The sequence below is a fragment of the Rhincodon typus genome, chromosome 7 (genome assembly GCF_021869965.1).
Source record: "Rhincodon typus isolate 14 chromosome 7, sRhiTyp1.1, whole genome shotgun sequence".
NCBI classification, from domain to species: Eukaryota; Metazoa; Chordata; class Chondrichthyes; order Orectolobiformes; family Rhincodontidae; genus Rhincodon; species Rhincodon typus.
Genome location: NC_063338.1, coordinates 46,735,097 through 46,755,864, shown reverse-complemented (window position 1 = coordinate 46,755,864; position 20,768 = coordinate 46,735,097). Strand labels below are relative to the sequence as shown.

General features: G+C 37.9%; 1 protein-coding gene across 1 annotated transcript in view; it reads right to left on the bottom strand.

Annotated features, from left to right (window-relative positions):
- The window catches only part of ubr3 (ubiquitin protein ligase E3 component n-recognin 3), a 331,038-nt gene that overhangs the window by 33,037 nt on the left and 277,233 nt on the right, over positions 1 to 20,768 (bottom strand). Inside the window, exons 29-31 of the mRNA XM_048599210.1 lie at positions 18,989 to 19,089; positions 11,521 to 11,642; positions 74 to 151 (exon numbers count right to left, since the gene is read on the bottom strand). Coding sequence (XP_048455167.1) covers positions 74 to 151; positions 11,521 to 11,642; positions 18,989 to 19,089 — 301 coding nt within the window. The remainder of the gene's footprint in view (positions 1 to 73; positions 152 to 11,520; positions 11,643 to 18,988; positions 19,090 to 20,768) is intronic.

The following is a 20,768-nucleotide window of genomic DNA, read 5'->3' as shown; positions in this document are numbered from 1 at the left end:
ACAAATAGAACATTTTTAATCTAAGATTTATTTAATTAGTTGAATTTAAATTCAGTAACATTTGCATTTTTACCTCTAGGATTGTTGCCAGATTATTGATCCAAGGCTCTAGATTACTATAGAAGAGCAAAATACAGTTCATGCTGGAAATCTGAAATAAAATAGTGATGGTGGAACTCAGGAAGTCTGGTAGAGAGAAACAGACAATGTTTTGAGTCCAGTACAGCACCCAATCTGCTTTCATTCTTATGTATTCAACTGTAGTCAGGTGAATTTCTTGTATGGCTTCTTTTCCAACTCTCATATTATCACCTCTGCAAAGCAGAGGATATGTTCTTTGGTTCTGACTGTTCTGACTTCTAGCTTGTTCTGACTTCTAGCACTGAATCAGCAGAAATGTCCTCCAGTTAACTTCTGGAATGACCATTACCATTTTCTTCAGCCTCTGACACAAACTCTATTCCATAGCCACCATTTTCATCCCATTCCCTGGTTACTATCACAGACTGTACCAAACTATTTTCAACTTTAGCATTCTAGCTGACCCTGGGTTAAGCTAAGCTGAGTTTGAGAGCATTAATATCTTTTAGGAAAGAAATCTGACATCCTTACTGATCTTGCCTACATGTGACTCCAGATGGATCGTCTGTGGTTCAATTTGAACTGCACTATGAAATGGCCTAGCAGTTCAAGGGCAATTAGAGATAGGTAATAAATACTGGCATTCCAAATGATACCCACATTCTGTAAAGGCTCCCTCACCAAAACTCAACTTCTATCTCTTAGAAGACTATCCATCTATACCTCTGCACCAGCAGATATTTTTTCTTTATTCTTGTATGGAATGTGGGCGTGAATGTGTGTGAACGAAATGAATTTTTTTGTTTACATGTAAGGACCAGCATGGCTCCCATTGCTGCTTCTTTTTAAAACCACTTGTTAGAATCCTTTTCAGGTATTCTTTATAAGTTTGTCTTCCCTTGCACAGACAGTGTTCCTATTGCTTCCTGTTCTTTTGGCAACCTAAACAACTTCATTTGAATATTATTCCAATTTCCACAAAATCCCTCACCATTGCATCTCAAATTGGACTTGTTCTTCACCTTTGAAGATCGAGTTTCAATGGATATCTAATATAAGTCTGTATATTTTCATACATAATTTAGGAGTATACTTACTTTAAGTTTTCCTTTCTATAAAGGTTGAAAAGCTTTCTCTTAAACATATTCCTTTACTAATGCTCTACTCGAGTTTCTGATACCTTTTCTCAATGGATTTCTGGATTTATGGTTAACAAGGACCTTGATCACGTCTGCCTAATTTTCTAAACTTTTGATCTCTGCCTTCCCAATTAGTAAGTCTTTTTGTCCTCACTTTTGATCCTACTTTTCATATCTTCCATCAATCTAATTTCCTTCCTTCTCCACTTTCCACAGTGACTGTTCTCGTGTTGATTCTTCCCTCATCTTACTTCTAGTCAGTGTTTGCTTGCAATGGTAGAAAACAGATAGAGGCACAATATTTACTGTTCATCATAATATCTTCTGTACTAGTGAATAACCAATTCATCTAAAATCTGTATTTTGTATGGTAGCATTAGCATTATCATGATTTCAAAAGGATGTTTGAAGATGCTTGCCACTTCAAGTTTCCCTCTCAGTCCAACTTATTTATTTCTACCTTAGGCTTCTACAAGATAACTTTAGAATTCTAACCTCTCTTTTTTTCATAATCAACTGAATTGTACCAGGTAGTTTCTCTCTTTATATCTTGTTATCCTTTAATATCTTTTCAATGCCTATAAAAATGATTCTCTGATGAAAATTGTAATATTTTATTATTATTTAGGAAGCTGGATTTTAAAGTAGAGATAACTGTTGAAATGTTGACTAAGCTGAGCTTTTACACCCCAGAAAGGGAAGGGCCAGAGGACACAAGCAGGCCCAGTTCAAAAGAAGATTCATACCAATGGATCTGTTGTTTAGTAGCCATGAAGTAGTCAAAGTAGCTGCAAAGAAGACCTGTGTTTCTTCCATAGAGTTCAATGAAATAAGTCAATAGGTTAGCCTGTATTTGTGTCTCTCAGGAAGATAGACAGAATGATATCTGGTGAACTTGCAGGAAATCACCAAATGAAAAGGCTTGGGATATCACCTGTTGAGTAAGAGATTAAAGAGTGAAGATAGGAGTGATGCTTAACTGGGATTGACTGCCTGTAATGATATTGCTGGGAATAAGAGTTCAATCCTCTTTTTTGTTGTTCATAATAAGATCTTTCTCAATTATCTTATATAAGCAGCTTTGTTTCTCTTCCTTTTCCTTTTGTAATAGTTTTAAAGTTCTTTTGTTAAAAGCACACTGGCAGCCTCTTGAGAGTATGTTTAATGACCACCACTAATTCCATTTACAAATTTGCTGATCACCATACTGGTCGGATCTTAAATAACGATGAGACAGAGTACAGGAAAGAGATAGATAGCTTAGTGGCACGGTGTAAAGACCAACATCTCTCCTTCAATGTCATAAAAATGAAGGAACTGGTCATCGACGTCAGGAAGCCGGGTGGAGGACGTGCCCCCATCTGCATCAATGGTGCTGAGGTGGGGGAAGATGGTTGACAGCTTCAAATTCTTAGGAGTAAACACGAATAACAATCTATACTGGTCCATCCACATTAACATTACAGTCAAGAAAGTACACCAACGCCTCTACTTCCCCAGAAGACTAAGGAAATTCGGCATGTCCATAATGACTCTCTCAAGTTTTTATAGAAGCACCATAGTAAGCAAAGCTTGGTATGGCAACTGCTCTGCCAAGACTACAAGAACTTACACAGATTTGTGAACACAGCCTGATCCATCACGAAAACCAGCCTTACTTCCATGGACTCCATCCATACTTCCTGCTGCCTCGGGAAAGCAACCAACATAATCTAAGACCACCTCCCATCCTGGTTATATTCTCTTCCACCCTCTTTCATTGGGCAGAGGATACAAAAGTTTGAAAACACTTACCAACTGATTTAAGAACGGTTTCTCTCCTGCTGTTATCAGACTTATGAATGGACCTCTCATAATCAGAGCTGATCTCTCTCTGCACCTTCTCTGTAGCTGTAACACTATATTCTGCATTCTGTTCTATTACCCTGTTGTACTTACGTGAGATATGATTTGTCTAGTTAGCACCGCAAAACTTTTCACTGTATCTCGTTACATGTGACAATAATAAATCAAATCAAATTTAATCAAATCAAATGGAGTACCAAGCTAGGTTTCAATCTGGGTTCCAACTTGTCTAGTATTACCATCACCTGTAATAAAGTAGGGAGTTTTGGGCTGAAATTCATTGAATTTAAGAATAGTAGACCAAAAATGGGATTATTCTGTGTTGTATAGTATATGAGTTGGACTTTCAAAATAGCTTTCAGTGATGCTAAGACTTTTCAAGGAGCAGAAAAAGTAACATTTGAAATTTTGGCTAAATTTACATTTGAGAATGTTAGCGGATAAACTAAAGACAGAAACAGAAACAGGATCACAGAAGATTGAGGCACTTAAAATAACTACCCAGCATTTCAAAGTAAAAGAAGGGAAATCTGAAATTGAGATGTCACAGCTAGAACTGCCAAGATTCATTTAGGAAAGAAACTTGCACTAAAAATTTCAAAAAGAGAAATGAAAAGAGCAATGGAAAGAGAACTTGAACTAGGAAAACTTAAATTACAAAGTGAGGGGAAATAAAGGGAAATGGTAATTAAAAAGCAAGAATTAAAAAACTGGTAATCAGACAACATGGTGTGACTAGAGAAAAGCTTTGAGTAAAAGAAGAGAGAGTAGCTCAGAGGATGATTCTGATTCTAATGAGGATCTGGTTTAACTAGAAATCTGTGGCTCGTGCCTGAGCTTACAGTTATCAAAATATATCTTGCCTCATTTTAAAATATAGCTTCGAAGTTCAAGTGACCAAAGGATGTTTGGACCCGAATGGTAGATTATTGTGATAGTTACAGCTCTGAATGTGTACACCAGTTTATCAGAAGGGCAATCTGCAGATTGTTAAAAGAACAATGCTCAATGATTATGAGCTCATCCCTGAAGCATCTCAATTGAAATTTAGGACAACAAGAAAAAGACCTAAATATCCAATTATAGAACTAGCAACAGAAAAGGATGATCTAGGGATCACAGCAGGTCAGGCAGCATCAGAGGAGTAGGAGAGTCGACATTTCAGGCCTAGACCCTTCATAAGTCCTGATGAAGGGTCTAGGCCCAAAACGTCTACTTTCCTGCTCCTCTGATGCTGCCTGACCTGCAGTGTTGCTCTAGCTCCACACTGTATTGACTCCGACTCCAGCATCTGCAGTTCTTGTTATCTCCAAGTGACTTATAACTCCACTACGAAGCCTCTTCCAAGGATGCCCACCTTAAAGAAGTTGTCGTCCTCCCTCTGGAAAGACCTCAGTGGATCTCTCTCCCACTGCAACCCACTGGTGATCTCCTCTGCCCTGAAGCTCTTCGACTACATACTGAAACAAACCCGGTATTACAGCCACATCTCCTTTCTCAGTAAGAGTCCTGATGATGGGTCTAGGCCTGAAACATCGACTCTCCTGCTCCTCTGACACTGCTTGACCTGCTGTGTTCCTCCAGCTCCACACTGTACCGACTCTGACTCCAGCATCTGCAGCTCTTGCTATCTGGGGATCACTAGTTCACTAGATCACTGAAGTTAGAGAGAACTTTGAGAATGTGAGAGTAATCACAATTATGGAAGAATTCCAGAAACCCTCAAGACTTATATAGACAAGCATCAGTTATCAAAAATCTGAGAAGCAGTAGTACTGTTAGGAGCTATGATAACTCTCACGTACAGTTACGTGTGAAGAAATGGTCACATGGAAATCCACAATGAAACTGGAGAAATGCAAACTCTCAGAATGAAAGAGGTAGCAAATAATAAAGGAGAAAAGCTCAAACCTAAAAATGATATAAAGAAATAATATACATCCACTGTAATAAAACTGGACAGACTAAATCTAATTTTGAGAAGTTAATTGGGAGACTTATTGCGTTAACAATAATACTTAAGGATTTCTCAGAAAAGGGTACATAAAGAAAAGTAAAATTTTAGCAGTGGTACAGGTAGAGTGAGTTCCCTCCAGGAAGGAAGGAAGGAAGGAAGGAAGAAAGAAACGAATCAGTAATGTCAAAGCAATTCTTCAACTATTATTGCTAAAATAAATCAGAACACTGGAAGGTCTTAACATTTTATTCTAAAGTGAAGGTATTTCCCAATTCTTCTGCTCAGTGAGGTAAGCCAATGAAGATACTGATGGACACTGGAGGATGTCAGTTGCTGATGCTGGTTGATGAAATACTTGTCTTCTAGGAGGGGCTAATAATGGAAAAAGAGATATTAATTGAGGGTATACGTAGAGCTTTCAAACCTATTCCACATTATAGAGTTGAAATAAAGAGTTGCTGAGTAAGTGGTGAAGTTGTGTTTGAAGTAGTGTAACAAATCTCTAAAGAAGGGATTAATTTTATTTTGGGGAATGATCAGGCTGGTTCAAAAATATCAGCCTCACTGAGGGTGGTGGAACAACCAATAAAAGAAAAAGAAACTGAGATGTCACAGGAGGGATATCCTCGATTGTGTCATGATCATTTTGTGATTAGATCTATCTCATAGAATTAGAAAGGAAAAGGAAGAGTATATGAAAAAGGGAGAAGAGTTGGAAATTTAGTTACCTGGCCATATTTTTGAAACCTTAAGCAAAAAGGATGAATATAAAGAGAATGAGAATTGCATACTTAGCCCACTTTCTTTAAAAGAGATGTAACAGATGGATCTGGAGTTGAGAGAGCTGTATCAATCAGCCTACTCTGATGCTGCATCAGAACCACTACCCGAGTGTTATTATTAAGAGACAAAGTGTTAATGAGATAATGGAGATCACTTCAAATACCAGACAATGAGGAATGGGCGGTAGTCCATCGGGTGGCACCATCTGAGCCAAGGTTGGTTAGCTCAGTTGACTGGATGGCTGGTTTATAATGCAGAGTGATACCAACAGCATGGGTCCAATTCCCGCACTGGCTGAGGTTACCATGAAGAGCTCTCCTTCTCAACCTCTTCTTTCGCCTGAGGCATGGTGAACCTCAGGTTAAACCACCACCAGTTGTCTCTCTCTAGTGAGAGAACAGCCTTCTGGTCTGGTAGGATTTGGCAACATTACCCTTTCCTTTACAATTTGAGTATCATAACAAAACATTATGCAGTGGTTCACAAAAATCCAATGGCAGGTCACTTAGGGATTATGAAAATGCAGGCTAAAATATCTAACCGTTGATTACATAAATAAGTGATAAAATTTTGCCAGACATACCATACATGTCTGGCAGTAGGAAAACTCCAATCATGAATTAACCTGCACCTTGATTCTGATACCATCTTTAAAGAACTACTCTGCAGGCTATTAATTGAACTTCACCAAAATCAGCAGTCAGAATCAATAACTTTGAAAAATTATGGATCCTTAAACCAGATTTCCTGAAATTGTGCTTTGGGAAATATTATGGCAAAAATATAACAGAAAAGAAATAATGAACAGTTTGGTATATTATGAAGTTGCTTCATATTTAATTTATTGGAAGACTCATGCTTTGAAGGATTGTGGAATTCATTTCATGTTTTGTGGACATACATGGACTTTTAACCAATTATTACATCTTTATTGAATCAGTTTTGACAGCAAACATGTAATTATGTTTATTGAGCATTTTTGAAACAAAGCTCTCAGCCTACACTTTTCTCAAGATTCTGAGAAAATCTAACCAAAACGTGTTTACTTGGCTAAAAAACATTTGAAAAGTGCCCACAAACCATGAAAACTAGCACAGATAAAAACACCAAAGCTTCGAATGTTGGTGAAGACAAAATGATATTATTGTTAGCTGTCTCTTGGGAACCAGTAAAAGTAAAGTTCACTGGACCTTATCTAATCAAAAAGTATCTCAGTGATATGAAACAGCTAGGTGAGTATTTCAGAAAGGATGAAAAATAAAATCAGCAGGAGTGTTTCACATTAATATGTTAAAGTGATACCATGGCAGTATGGATAGTCAGAACAAAGGCGTATTTACAATCATGAAACAAATAAGAAAGAATTTTTAAAAATTAGAACTCTTGGAGAATGCATCTGAAATTGAAAATTCAAAAGTTCACCTTCCACTTATGAGATTAGACAATAAAGAAGTGCTTAAACGGTTGGATAGAATGTTTATTTATATCACTACCAGCACTAGTTTTCACTGTTTGTTGATCACTTTTTATATGCATTTTTGCTAGGAAACTCCTATGCTAGGAGTTTGCTAGGAATACCCCTGGAAACTCCTGAAGTTAGGGCAGCGCAGGTGGCAAAGTGGTTAGCACTGCTACCTCACAAAGCCAGGAAACCAGCTTCAATTCGGGTGACTATCTGTGTGGAGTTTGCACATTCTCCCCACATTTGCACGGGTTTCCACCAAGTGCTCCAGGATCCTCTCACGGTCCAAAGATTCTAGGTTAGGTGGATTGGCCATGGTAAATTTGGGGTTACAGCTAAAGATGGGGGATGGGTGGGGGTAAGATGCTCTTTGGAGGATTGATGCAGACTCAAGGGGCCGAATAGCCTCTTTCTGCACTGTAGGAATTCTATGATTCTATGACAAAAGCTATTATTGATTGTTGTAAATAGATCTGGAACAATGCCTTTGGCTATGTATTATGTTCATGTAGGAGATACATGAACCTTAAAACAACATTGTTACGGGCTCGAACCCAGAGAAAAGAGTTCAAATGAGAAAAGAGATCATGCTTATGTTGAAAAATGGGTGGTATGGTAGCGCAATGGTTAGCACTGCTGCCTCACGGTGCCAGAGACCTGGATTCAATTCCACCTTTAAGCGACTGTCTGCGTGGAGTTTGCACATTCTCCCCGTGTCTGTGTGGGTTTCCTCCAGGTGTTCCAGTTTCCTCCCACAGTCCAAAGATGTGCAGGGTAGGTAGAATGGCTATGCTAAATTGCCCATAGTGTCCAGGGATATTTAGGTTAGGTGGTTTAGACACAGGAAATGCAGGGGGTAGGGGAATGGGTTTGGGTGGGATACTCTTCGGAGAGGCAGTGTGGACTTGTTGGGCCAAATGGCCAGTTTCCACACTGTAGAGATTCTATAATTCTCTGAAATCTGACTCCAGCTCTATATAAAAATGATAATACTGAACTGAATCACAGTAGCTGGAGCACATTTCCTGTGATGGTTCCAAAGCCAGATGCATCATAATATTTGACTACTGACAATCACAAAGTCAACACTGTAAAAAAGGTGGATACATATCTGATTGCACAATTGGAGTGGTAAAGCATGGATGTATACAAAAATTGACTCATTAAAAGGATATTAACATGTTCCATTGACTGAATCAGCCAAAGAAATATCAACTTTTGTAACAATGGATCCACTTTATCAATGCAAATAAAGTCATGCCTTTTGGACTGAAAAAATGCACCAATTTTCAGCAATTTACAAACAAGGTCAACAAAGTATGGTCAACAAAGTACGATCAACTGTGTTGATGCCAGCAGCAGTCAATATTAGTGTAATGTTGTTAAAGGAGGACAAAATGAGGATCCAAAAACCAGCCAGTTATTTTTCTAGAAAGAGTAACTCATTCAAATAGACAGTAGAAAAAGAAATACTGAGCCCAGTGCTGGTTGTACAATATATTTAAGTCTACATATACGACAGTTCTGTGGACACTGTTATTTGTATAAACTATAATTCTTTACTTTCCTTGAATAATTACACAATAAAAATATGAGACTGTTTCTCTGGAGTTTAATACTTCAATTGACTAATTTGAAAATCATTCAAGGGCAGGAAGCAACAATATTACAACAGATCCTTGTCAAAGCAAATATAAAGAAACCGAATGGTATGAGCAAAATGTGTAAAATATGACTGTTAGGAAAATCCTTGTATTTACTGTAAACGTATTATTAAAGTCAACATTAGAAAAACTGGAGTGAGGAAATAAAAATACATCTTAAAGATTTTTTTTCTATGGGAAGTGTGATTATGGTTTATAATATATTATCATCAGTTGAGAACTTGAGTTCTAGAGGGAAATGGGTTCTTTGGTTTCAGTTCTGTGAAGATACCTTGTTATTCTCCTAAGGTTAGGAACTAGTTTTTTAAGGTAGCAAGTCAAAGTAGCATTTTCAAGAGATCATGATTTAAGTTAAGTGACTAAATAACTATCTAGTGTGATATTAGCTGAAGTATTTACTAACCTGAAATTTTAATGCCGAGAAAATGGCCAGAGGCCACATGCAGGTTCAGCTGAGAAGGGAAGATTCATACCAGCCAATGTGCTGTTTAGCAACTTTATAGTATTCAATGTAACTGGAAAAGTCCCGAGTTTTCTCACTGGAGTTCAGTGAGAAAAGTCAATGAAGTTAGCCTGTTTTTATTGTCTCAGGGAGCGACATAGAAAAACTCCTATCTGGAGAATGTACACAAAGTTCCCAACTGATGATAGTATATTATAAACCATAATCACATCTCCAATAGCAAAAAAAATCTTTAAGATGCATTTTACTTCCTCACTCCTGTTTTTTTAATATTGACTTTAATAATACGTTTTCAGTAAATACAAGGATTTTCCTAACAATCATATTTTACACAAGTCCCCGCCGCAGATGTTAGACTGGCCTCCTTAAGGGTGTACCCATGGAAAGCAACCTGCCTGGATGGAGTCCCCAGCCATGGACTCAGATCCTGTGTGGACCAGATGACAGGAGTATTCGCAGACATCTTAAACCTCTCCTTACTATGATTGGAGGTCCTCATCTGCTTCAGAAGACCACCATCATCCCATTGCCATTGAAAATCATGCAAGTGCCTCAATGACTACTGCCCGGTGGCTCTGTCATCCACAATTATGAAATGCTTCGACAGGTTGGTCATAGCTCACATCAACTCCAGCCTCCCAGATTGCCTTGATCCCTTGCAATTCGCCTACTAAGGCAACAGGTCCATGACAGACACCATCTCCCTAGCCCTACACTCATACCTGGAACATGTGGACAAGAAGGATACCTATGTCAGCCTCCTACTTACTGACTACAGCTTCGCCTTCAACACCACAATTCCAAACAAACTCCGGGACCTAGGTCTCTGCTCCCGCTGCCCAATTGGATTCTTGACTTGCTGACCAACAGACTGCAATCAGTAAGAATTAGTGACAACACCTCCTCCACGTTAATCCTCAACAGTGGTGCCCTGCAAGGCTGCGTACTCAGCCCCCTACAGTACTCCTTATACACACATGACTGTGTGGCTAAATTCTGCACCAAGTCCTTTTACAAGTTTGATGACAACACCGCTTTTATAGGTCAGATCTCAAACAACAAAAAGGCAGAGTACAGGAAGGACATACAGTAACGGCATGGTGTAAAGACAACAATCTCTCCATCAATGTCAACAAAATGAAGAAGCTGGTCATTGACTTCAGTAAGCAAAGTGGAGAGCACCCCCCACCTGCATCAATGGTGCTGAGGTGGAGATGGTCAAGAGCGTCAAGTTCCTGGGAATGATGATCACCAACAATCTGTTCTGGTCCACCCACATTGGCACTACAGTCAAGAAAGCACAGCAATGCCTCTACTTCCTCAGGAGGCTAAGGAAAGTTGGAATGTCCAGAAAGACACTTACAAATTTTTATAGATGCACCATAGAAAGCATCCTATCTGGATGCATCACAGCATGGTACAGCAACTGCTCTTCCCAAGACTGAAAGAAACTACAGAGTGTTGTGAACATAGCCCAATCCATTACACACTTCAGCCCCCCATCAAGTGACTGCATCTATACTTCCTGCTGCATTGGGAAAACAACCAACATAATTCAAGATCCCTCCTACCCCAGTTATTCTCTCTTCCACCCTCTTCCATCGGGCAGAAGATATGGAAGTTTGTATCTACATACAAGCAGATTCAAGAACAGCTTCTTCCCCGCTGTTATCAGACTTTTGAATGACCTCTTTAATGTTAATGTTGATCTCTCTCTGCATCTTCTCGGCAGCTGTAACACTGTATCCTGCACTCTGTTCTGTTACACTAATGCATTTGTATAGTACGATCTGCCTGCAAAGCGTATATGACAACCCTTTTCAATGTAGCTTAGTGCATGTGACAGTAATAAATCAAAATAAATAAGGGCCAATGACAACAACTAAATTTTAAAAAAGTAAATTTTGAAGCAGATTATACACTGTAAAGTTGTTACATGTTAATGCAAGTTACCATGTCTTTGAAACTCAGGGAAGTGAGATACATTTGTATTAGCTATACACTTCTTAAAAGGAAAACTACTTAAAGAAAACAGCGGCACTTCGTTACAAATGAAAGCAACACATCAAACTCTAAGGCAATAGTCTACCTTTTTACATAATTGAATTCTAAGCAAGTATACTGACCTTGAGCTTTCCAGAATTCTTCCAAGCTGCTCTTTCCTCTTCGCTGAATCGAACTGAAAGTGTTGCAACTGCTTGTGTGTATAATAAATTATACAACACTTTCACAATACAGGTAAAATGTTCTGTTAAACAAAAAATGGTTTAAAGAAAACTTTTAGACACTGTGCTTTTGGTATAGTATAATGTTCTCGATTGCAAACTGAATTAATAGAAAAGACACATGAACTGGAAGGATACACAAAATATACCTGGAGCACACATTACAACAGTGAATAAAAGTTGTGTAGTACTGCAGTGGTTCCTTTGAAATACAAAACAGTACCTAGGGAGGAATACTGTGGAATTCATGATTTTGAAACGAGTCTCATGCTCTTGAGGCAGAGGTTCAATAGGTAGTACACTGGACAGTTGAAAATGACTTATTTAATTGACATCTGAGACAGCTAATTAAGTATTTGGTTCGATCTCTCCTGATGAATCTTACAGGTGGACTAATCTTCTGTGTCAAGATCAGTTCCATCTCTTCTTCTTCTTTCCTAACCACAGAGAAGAACTGGAACAAGGAATGTTCTATATATCCCACAGAGGCAGGCATAGCTTGACACTGGGAGAAGCAGGCTCTGAATTTCATCTTTGCTGCGCTTGGATTTTGCAGTGGTACCATAAACCATATCTCCCATGTATATCCTCAATCCCTAAACTGCCATCAAATAATGGTGGGACTATAATTTGGCATAGGATAAAGTAGTCATGGCAGATAATTATCAGAGTAATATATGGGTACAACCCTGTTGGAATGGTACAGACTAATTCTGCATTCAGTAAACGACAACCCTTCTCATTCATGCAAGGGGACGTTTTGTACACTAATACTTGGGAGATGACTAAAACTTTTCCTTAGCTAGAATTTAATACCATTCATCATCGTGGTGGTGGGGGTTATTCAATCAGACAAAGGGTAGCAGGCAGGGATCAAGCTACTTTCACTCCTCTGCCCAGATTAATTCCACAGAGGGGAAGGCCTGTGGATGGTCATCCTACCTTTATGTCAACTGAGGCACTTAAGAGGGCAATTAATGCAACTTAAGGGCCTAATCCTGCTCCCACTGGTATTTACCCAGCAGGCTTACCATGTGTGTAGTGAGGAAATTGCATGGTCCCAGTGGTGGGGGGTGTCCCTTGTTCAATGGGGCAGGGACCACTCACCCCCTGCCTTTGATGTTCAACCCCATCCTCCCATGAACCATCTGCAATTGTTCACCTGAGATTTGGGATCCAGTAAATGGATGGCAGATACCATACTGACAACAACCACCAGCTGTTAGCGGTGTGGTTCACAAAGGGAAAAGTTCAAGAAATGACAAAAAGTTAGATTGATAATCTTCTGTTTTGAAGAGGTTTCAAAAAAGAAAGAGAAGGAAAGCAAGGTTTCAGAACATGTTCGAAGTAGTTGATCATTCAGCTATGGATGAAGAAAAGGTGGCAGGCCAAATGCACTAAAAGCCAGAGTTAGATAGGTGCAGCATGGAATACAGTATTAACAGCTTGCAGATGCAAAGCAGAGCAAGGTTATGGTGAGATTTGTCAAAATGATAAGAAAATTAAAGAACGGTTAATATATTTGAAATCTGGACCTGAATCTGTCTGTTTTAACTATGAAGCTTCTGCCAGTGGAAAGAGTTTCTTTACATCTAGTGTAAATCTTTCCCTCATCACTTTCTTTGAAGACCTTTTCCAGTTTTGCTAGTCAATTTGTCCCTAACACAGCATTCACATCCTGTATTGCTTGTCCACTCTGATTTCTCTCCACAGATGCTGCTAGACCTGCTAAGTTTTTCCAGTAATTTCTGTTTTTGTTTGTGATGTTTGGAGCATTTGTAGATCATTAAGGATGAAAGCCATGGCGAGCAAAACAGAATGTGAATGCTGTGTTGGGGACAAAATGACTAGTAAAACTGGGAAAGGTCTTCAAAGAGAGTGATGAAGGGAAGATTTAATAGGGCTATTCAAAATTATGAAGGGTTTGATAAAGTAAATAGAGAGAAACTCTTTCCACTGGCAGAAGCTTGATAGTCAGAACAGACAGAGTGAAGGTAATTGGCATAATAATCAGAAGAGGAGAATGGCGTTTATTTTTACAAATGTTACAGGTTATGGTTATCTGGAACGTATTGCCCAAAAGAATGATTAGTGGAGGGTCAAACATAATTTTCAAAAGGAATTGAAAAGGGTTCTGGGGAAAAGAGAAAATAAATGTGACAACTGGATAACTCAAACAGAGAATCAGGCATTATAATCAATCAAATTGCCATTTGTTGTGATCTAAAATATCAGAGATTATGGAGGCTGAAATGCCAGCAAGAATAATTAAGTTTGGAATCATGGACAATTTTTCCAATTGCAGAAAGGTTAAAGTAAGTATTGATGTTGATTAAGCTGTGGAAACAGATACAATGTATTGTTTAAGGTTTAGTTTTGAGTTGGGCAGAAATCATGAATGATAATGAGGGAGAGAGAGTGTTTCCTGGTATTGTCTTCATGACAGTACAGCAGTGATGGGTCAATGGCAAGACTTGATTTTCCAGCAAGGAATGAATCAATTTCCAGTAATAGCAACATCAGTCACTAATCTGGAATAGTATTGCTCTACGCTCAAAAGAGATTATTTAAAAGCCAATCAAAAAGATGTCTCAAAAGTCATGACAAAGCTATAAATAAATGCAGGTAAAATTCAGTTATTCAGCTTCCAACTAAGTAATATTCATGAATGAGAAAGAGTCAGCCTGGCAAAATAAGATCTTAATTTAAAATATTGTTTCACCAAATCTAAGCATTACTGCTACATAAAGACATAGAAAACAGGAGCGACTGCAAATGTTCAGCCCATCGAGCCTGCTCTGCACTTCAATCCTGTACATCAACATCATATTCCCACTTGTTCCCCATAACCCTTCAACATCTTTAGCCTCTAGAAATCTACTCCTTTCTTAAATATATTCAGTAACTTCGCCTCCATAGTCTTCTGTGGTAGAGAATTCCACAGGTTTACTGCCCTCAGAAGAAATTTCTCCTCATCTCAGTCCAAAATAGGCTACTGCATATGCTAAGACCATGAGCCCTTGTTCTGGACCCCTGGCCAGGGAAACATAACCCCTGCCTCCAGACTGTCCCTCATGTCAGAGTTGGCTAATCCTTAAAACATGAATGCAAGCATATACAAATATATTGCTATGGTAATGTTTTTTTATAAAGGAAAAAATAATATTGGTCAGGTCACTGGGCCCGAAACATAACCCTGTTTTCTCCTTCACAGATGCTGCCAGACCAGCTGAGCTTTTCCAGCAACTTTGTTTTTGTTCCGAAAAAATATTTTTGTAAAGAGGGTTACAAGAGCTGCAGCATTGGCCCTTACTTCTCAGTTATACTGTGCTGAAGACAACATTTTTATATAGGCGTTTCAGTGAGATCCCCTTTCATTCTTCTAAACTCTAGTGAATACAGGCCCAGTCTCCTCAAATGACAAACGCATCATCCATTTCTTTTGGAGAAATCCACAGCAAAAAATGATTGACAATTTAGTAATCTCAAAGATAGGGCATTAGTTTGCCTCATATGGGAAATGGGTAGAAAAAATACCTCGAGAAAGACCAGGAAAAGAGAGAATGCTTTTCTGAGGTTTAGTTCTCGACCCATTACTGATCAGAGAAATCAGTTTTACTTAGTTCCATGCATGATCCATGAAAATTCAGTGCCAGCAACACACAGCAGTAAGTGGAAATGTCACTCTTAGATAAATCAGGCATATCACTCTCTTTAACAAGCAGAGAAATTCATTATGAAAGTATAAATTGATAGCAGAATAAGCATTTAACTAAGATTTTACATGATTACCATAAATTGAATCTGGTTTCCAAGTGATGATTCATGGGGAAATGTTGTAATACACTTCGCAGAAGGCGGTAAGACCAACTTAATTGCTGAAGTGCTGAAACATGTTATTAAATGTGATAATGCTGAAGTCATCAAAACACTATTCTCCTCACCCTTCAACCCACAGAGAAAATACCAAGGAATGGCAACACTCTAAATCAGATAACGGAAAGGACGATGCATTCTCATCATAGAGGAAAATTACAAATGTGAATTTTAACATAGGCATTATATCCCGTCTGATAGCTGGTTGTACTTTTACATTGTTTCTATCAGCTTGTTCAATGGAATAACCTTATTGCATCCCAAAATCTGTAGCACACTGCATTATTTTGGAAGCACAGTATGCATTTGTGCCAGTGTGACACATCGCCATGGCAACAAGGTCACAGAATTTGAAGTGAGACAGCCTGTTCATACTTCATTGCCTCCAAATGTGTTCTCTGAAACCTGCTCCAGAGGTGGTGTTCATACATCCTGTGATATCCTTCAAATTATAGAGGCAAGATAAAAAGTGCACATTTTTTTTTTCATGTTGTCTTCAGCACAGTATTAATGAAAAAGCTACTGCCAATGCTGCAGCTCTTGTATCCCTCTTTACAAAAATATTTTTCAGGACCTGACCAATATTATTTTTTCCTTATATAAACGTTATTACAACAAAGTATCTGTATATGCTTGCATTCATGTTTTAAGGGTTACTCCACTCGTTTTATCTCCACAGAAAGATAACTATTTGTTGTTAGATCTGTTGGTACATATTTCACTCAAGTGCCATTGAACCTTGTATTCTGCACAACTGGAGGCTATATTAACACACCAAACGTACAGACACATCGCAAAGATTTATACCAATAATTATAAAGGAAACAAAATTGCATCAGCTGAAGGTCATTTGCAAGTATGGGAAAAAGAAGATTCAACTAAATATTTGGAAAAGTTCATTGCACGTGTTTTATTATTTTACTTTTTTAAAAAAAATTATTTTATTACTTAAATGGCACATACTTTTTAACCCTTTTGTGTTTTATTTTTCCTTACAATATTTTAAACTTCAACTAGTATCATTTCCTAGCTATTCAAAACCTAACTTTTTTAAGGTCTAACAAGTGAGGGATCAAGCATACAGCCCTTTCACCTTCCAATCAAATTCAGTTTGGTCTGACTGCATGAAGATGCCCTCTTTTTCTCAGCTGGCAGTGTCTTGAGAAAAATTAACTTCTATATCAAATATTATCTAACAGTAGGAAGTACCAATAATTTAATACAAAACTGAAAACCTCATCCTGAAAGTTCAAAACACTAGCTACTTTTCAAAATTAGTGTGTCATACCAAAATAGTTGGGGATGTTCTGCTGAAATTAGGACAATATACGAGAAGAGAAAATTTTAAATCTGTCTCTGAATTGTGAACACCAAAAAACGTTCCATTTCCATTTGACATTCCTAACTTTGATCAATACTAAAGTTTATACGAAAATTTAAAGTCTCAAAACAACTAAGTAGTGCAACAATTTCAAGACAGAAGCTTGGGAGTAACAGGGTCTTGCCTAACATGCATAAATATAAATGTAAAATGTCCAGGAGAAGCAATGTCACTGCATTGCAAAGCATATGTTAGCATATAAATATATCCATCTTACAGATGAGATGGAGGAGTAAGGTCAAACTGGTTTCATGAGTGGATATAATAGATCCGATGGGATTATTTCTAAAAAGACCAGGGGCTCATTTCCAATGTCCAGGCTAATAAGTATCCCTCAATTAATTCCATAAAAATGATTATTATATTGCTGTTTGTACGGTTTTACTGTATGCAAATTGGTAACAACATTTCCTACGTTAGAACACCAGCTACACTTCCAAATTACTCAACTGCCCATTAAGCACTTCAAGATATCATGAGGTCTGGAGAGGACTTTATAAATGAAAATTGTTCTTTGATTGCTTTCCATTAAAAAATGTTTGATGTAGCTTAACACTGCCAACATTCACTCTCCTGTAAGTTATCATTTTAATCTGAAAGAAGAGTTTGAGTATGAAGCTAACTAACTAAGTACTTCAACTGTGCAAATATAGTGTCATGACATCAAAAGCCTTTCATGACATGAAGATTTATTTTCAATGAAGTTCATCTGTTTCATTTGGGTCTCCCAACCAAGATAACATATTCATAAAAATCATCCTCCAATTATTTAAACTTTTTAATCCTACATCCCAGACTTTTGGGTCTGTAGCTGAACTTTGTGTTTCCTCTTCTTAGTTCAGCCAAAGGTCAAGTGAAGCTGAGAGTTCTACTTCACTGACTTCCCTCCATCAAACATGTTTCAAACATTCTAAGTGAGTATCACTTGATTCTGATGACAGTACATCTACAGTTATTATAGTTACACAAAAAGTGCAGTTAGGCATACGGCACGTTTGCAGACAGTTGTTACTAAGGCTTTCTTTTTTGTTTACTCATTCGATTATTCTCCCATTTTCCACCTCTCCAGCTACTCCACCCCCAATCAACATTCATGCTTTAGAGCCAATAAATGTTCTGACCTCCATAAAGAAGTCCTTTCTCAAATAAAACACTCAATTTGCAGCTGTGCTGCTTTGTGATGGGATCAGATCAATTTTCTTTCACTGAATGAACACTGAAGCAGCATTTACTTTGGTTTAAATCAATGCAGGATTGGGAAAAAAAGATACCAATTCTCATCCATCTACGAACAAGACAATGTGACTCCCGTGGTTCCAGTAAGGGGAAAAAGAATTGTCAAGTTCCCTTCTGCCAAATGCCAATTTTTGCTTCCAAATAAGCTAACTATTTGATTACTTCATTCGCATGATACAATTTTATTCAATATCTACCCACATGCAAATTCAACATATGTAGCAGATTTCTTTCAAATTAGGAACTATTTTTTATCCACGGGAGTTTCCAATTTTACTTTACTGTTTAAAATAAACCGAACAGATCCTTTTGGATTTGATAACTATAACCAAAGATGTTTGAGAGTTGGTATTCATCACACATTCTTCTCACCCTCAGGCTGTGTGTTGACATTACATGTTGCATCCAGTAAGCACTACTGTAATTATCATTTTTTTTGTGTACAGTCTCTTATTATACATGATTGCTGCAATTGTGACTGCTAAAATTCAATGCAAATTGCTATCTTTATCCCTCAGGCACTGAGCTAAGATTGAAGGATCACTCAGATCACAATACTGTTAACAGATGAAGGTCATTGAAAGGACATTATTTCACTAATAAAAAACCGGCTTTCTACGCCTCGTGTCCTTTTTGTATTAGCAAGCTGATAACAAGGTAAAGGAACAGATGATACTGATAAGTATGCCAAGCTCCTACTAAAAATCTTTTCAGTGCAGAGTTGCGCATGTAGATAAAGTATCATTAATTTGCCACAAGAAAAGCATGCTCTAATTGATTGTTACACTCAAGATTTGGTGACAGTGTATCTGGTCTTACAAAAATGTCCACTGAAAGGTCTATGCAAAACTGCAAAGATATAAAAATTAAACTTACCCTTGTGTAATTCTTGTGGCATAGTTAAAACAAGAATGAGCAAGAGAGATGAAACATCCCGGTACAATAATGGTACCTCTGGTTTCTCATCATCACATATTCTGAAAGTAGAAATTAAATAGTTACACAAAAGGCAGCCAGTTAAAAGGTGGTTTTATGAAAACTGATCTATTTTGTGTTCGCATTATGAATCTCAACCACTCATTGCCCAGTTATTGTATTTTTCAGAATTCATCCAGATTTGATCTGTTTCAAATTAATTCCATTATGCAGTTGAACTGAGATTGAAAGAAATCATTTTCCACATGCAAGGCAAACTCAAGGAAACAAAGTAGCCTACAAACATGACAACTTCACAATGATGAAATAAACCCCTTTACCATACTCCAAATAATATGTTGCAGCCGTTAAAAGATATTTCCTCTCCTACTGAATTGTCCATGGACTTTAGAAACCCTTCATTAGTTAACAAAATCTACACAAGAATGGTAATATAATATCAGATTTAAGTCAGTGATGAACTCCTAAATTAGTAAAGTTAAGAAGTGGCTTAATTGATTGAGCAGTTGGCACCACAAATCAGCATAAACATCTCAGATCTTACCACTTTGGAAGTGGCAAAGTGGTTGTTAAGATTTTTGCTTGCTTTTCAGAAAAATTGATGTAGAAAAATACTCAATATCATACCCTGACAACAAACTGTTACCAACTTATTTGATATAAACCAGCTAAAAGGTTTCCTCTGGAAATATGCCACATTATTAGTTTCATTAGGAGAGGAAGATGCAGAGGTAAAGGCGGCAGAATAAGGAGGAGGGATGAGACGGAAAGGGTAGAGGTAAGGAGTTACAGGGGTGGGAGATGTGAAGGGTGCATGAGGTGGGGAGAGTTGCAAGAGATATAGAGACAGGCAGAGGGCACCAGAGACATGGGGTGGAGTGGGGGCAGAAACGCAGCATGGGGTAAACAAGAAGCATGGGGAACGAGATGCATGTGTGTGGAGTTACAGGGAGAAAATCGTGCACCTTGAATAAAATTCAGAATTTCATGACCTTCCCATGATCAACTTAAACTATTTTATGACCATTTTTCCCCCATTATAAACATTGTTAAATTACATTTTGGGTCAGTTATTCAATAACCTTAATTTCACACAAATCCATACTGTTTCATAGATTTCTTTTTGTTTCACAAGAAGTGCTTATGATGTAAACCATTAAAGAAAAAATAAAAAGCAAAAACAAAAAAAACCAAAAAAAAACAAAAACAGGTCTACCACAGAAACACATCAAATTCAGTTCTGCTTTACTTTCATAAACATATAAGCAAGCTTGCTCTGTTACATCTCGAGAGGCATTGTGTGTGTTTTGCACGATCAGCAACGTTTGTGTTCTTTCACCTTCTGCTTCTCAATATTCTGCAAGGCTCGGACTTCTTACCTTCAAATGAAGTCTCAAGCTTTGGATTTGGTGTGCAGAGTCAAATATCAGGTACATTCTACTTTCTAAATCTGCATTAGGCTTCAGTGCTTTGATATCGACCTCAATTTGAGGCAATTATTTTCCACCATTGCACTTACACCTCAAGGCCTCTATTATTTTCCTCAGCTTGAGGGATTTATTTTTAAATTGGCTGCATCTCCTTCCAGATTTCTTTTATAGTGCTTCCTGCCACTAACAGCTAATGCCAAAAGGGTTGTGACAGAAAGCGAGAAAAAGAGACGAGTGACAGAGCGCAGAAAGCAGTGCGAAGGGAGATATGAGAGAGAGAGAGAGAGAGA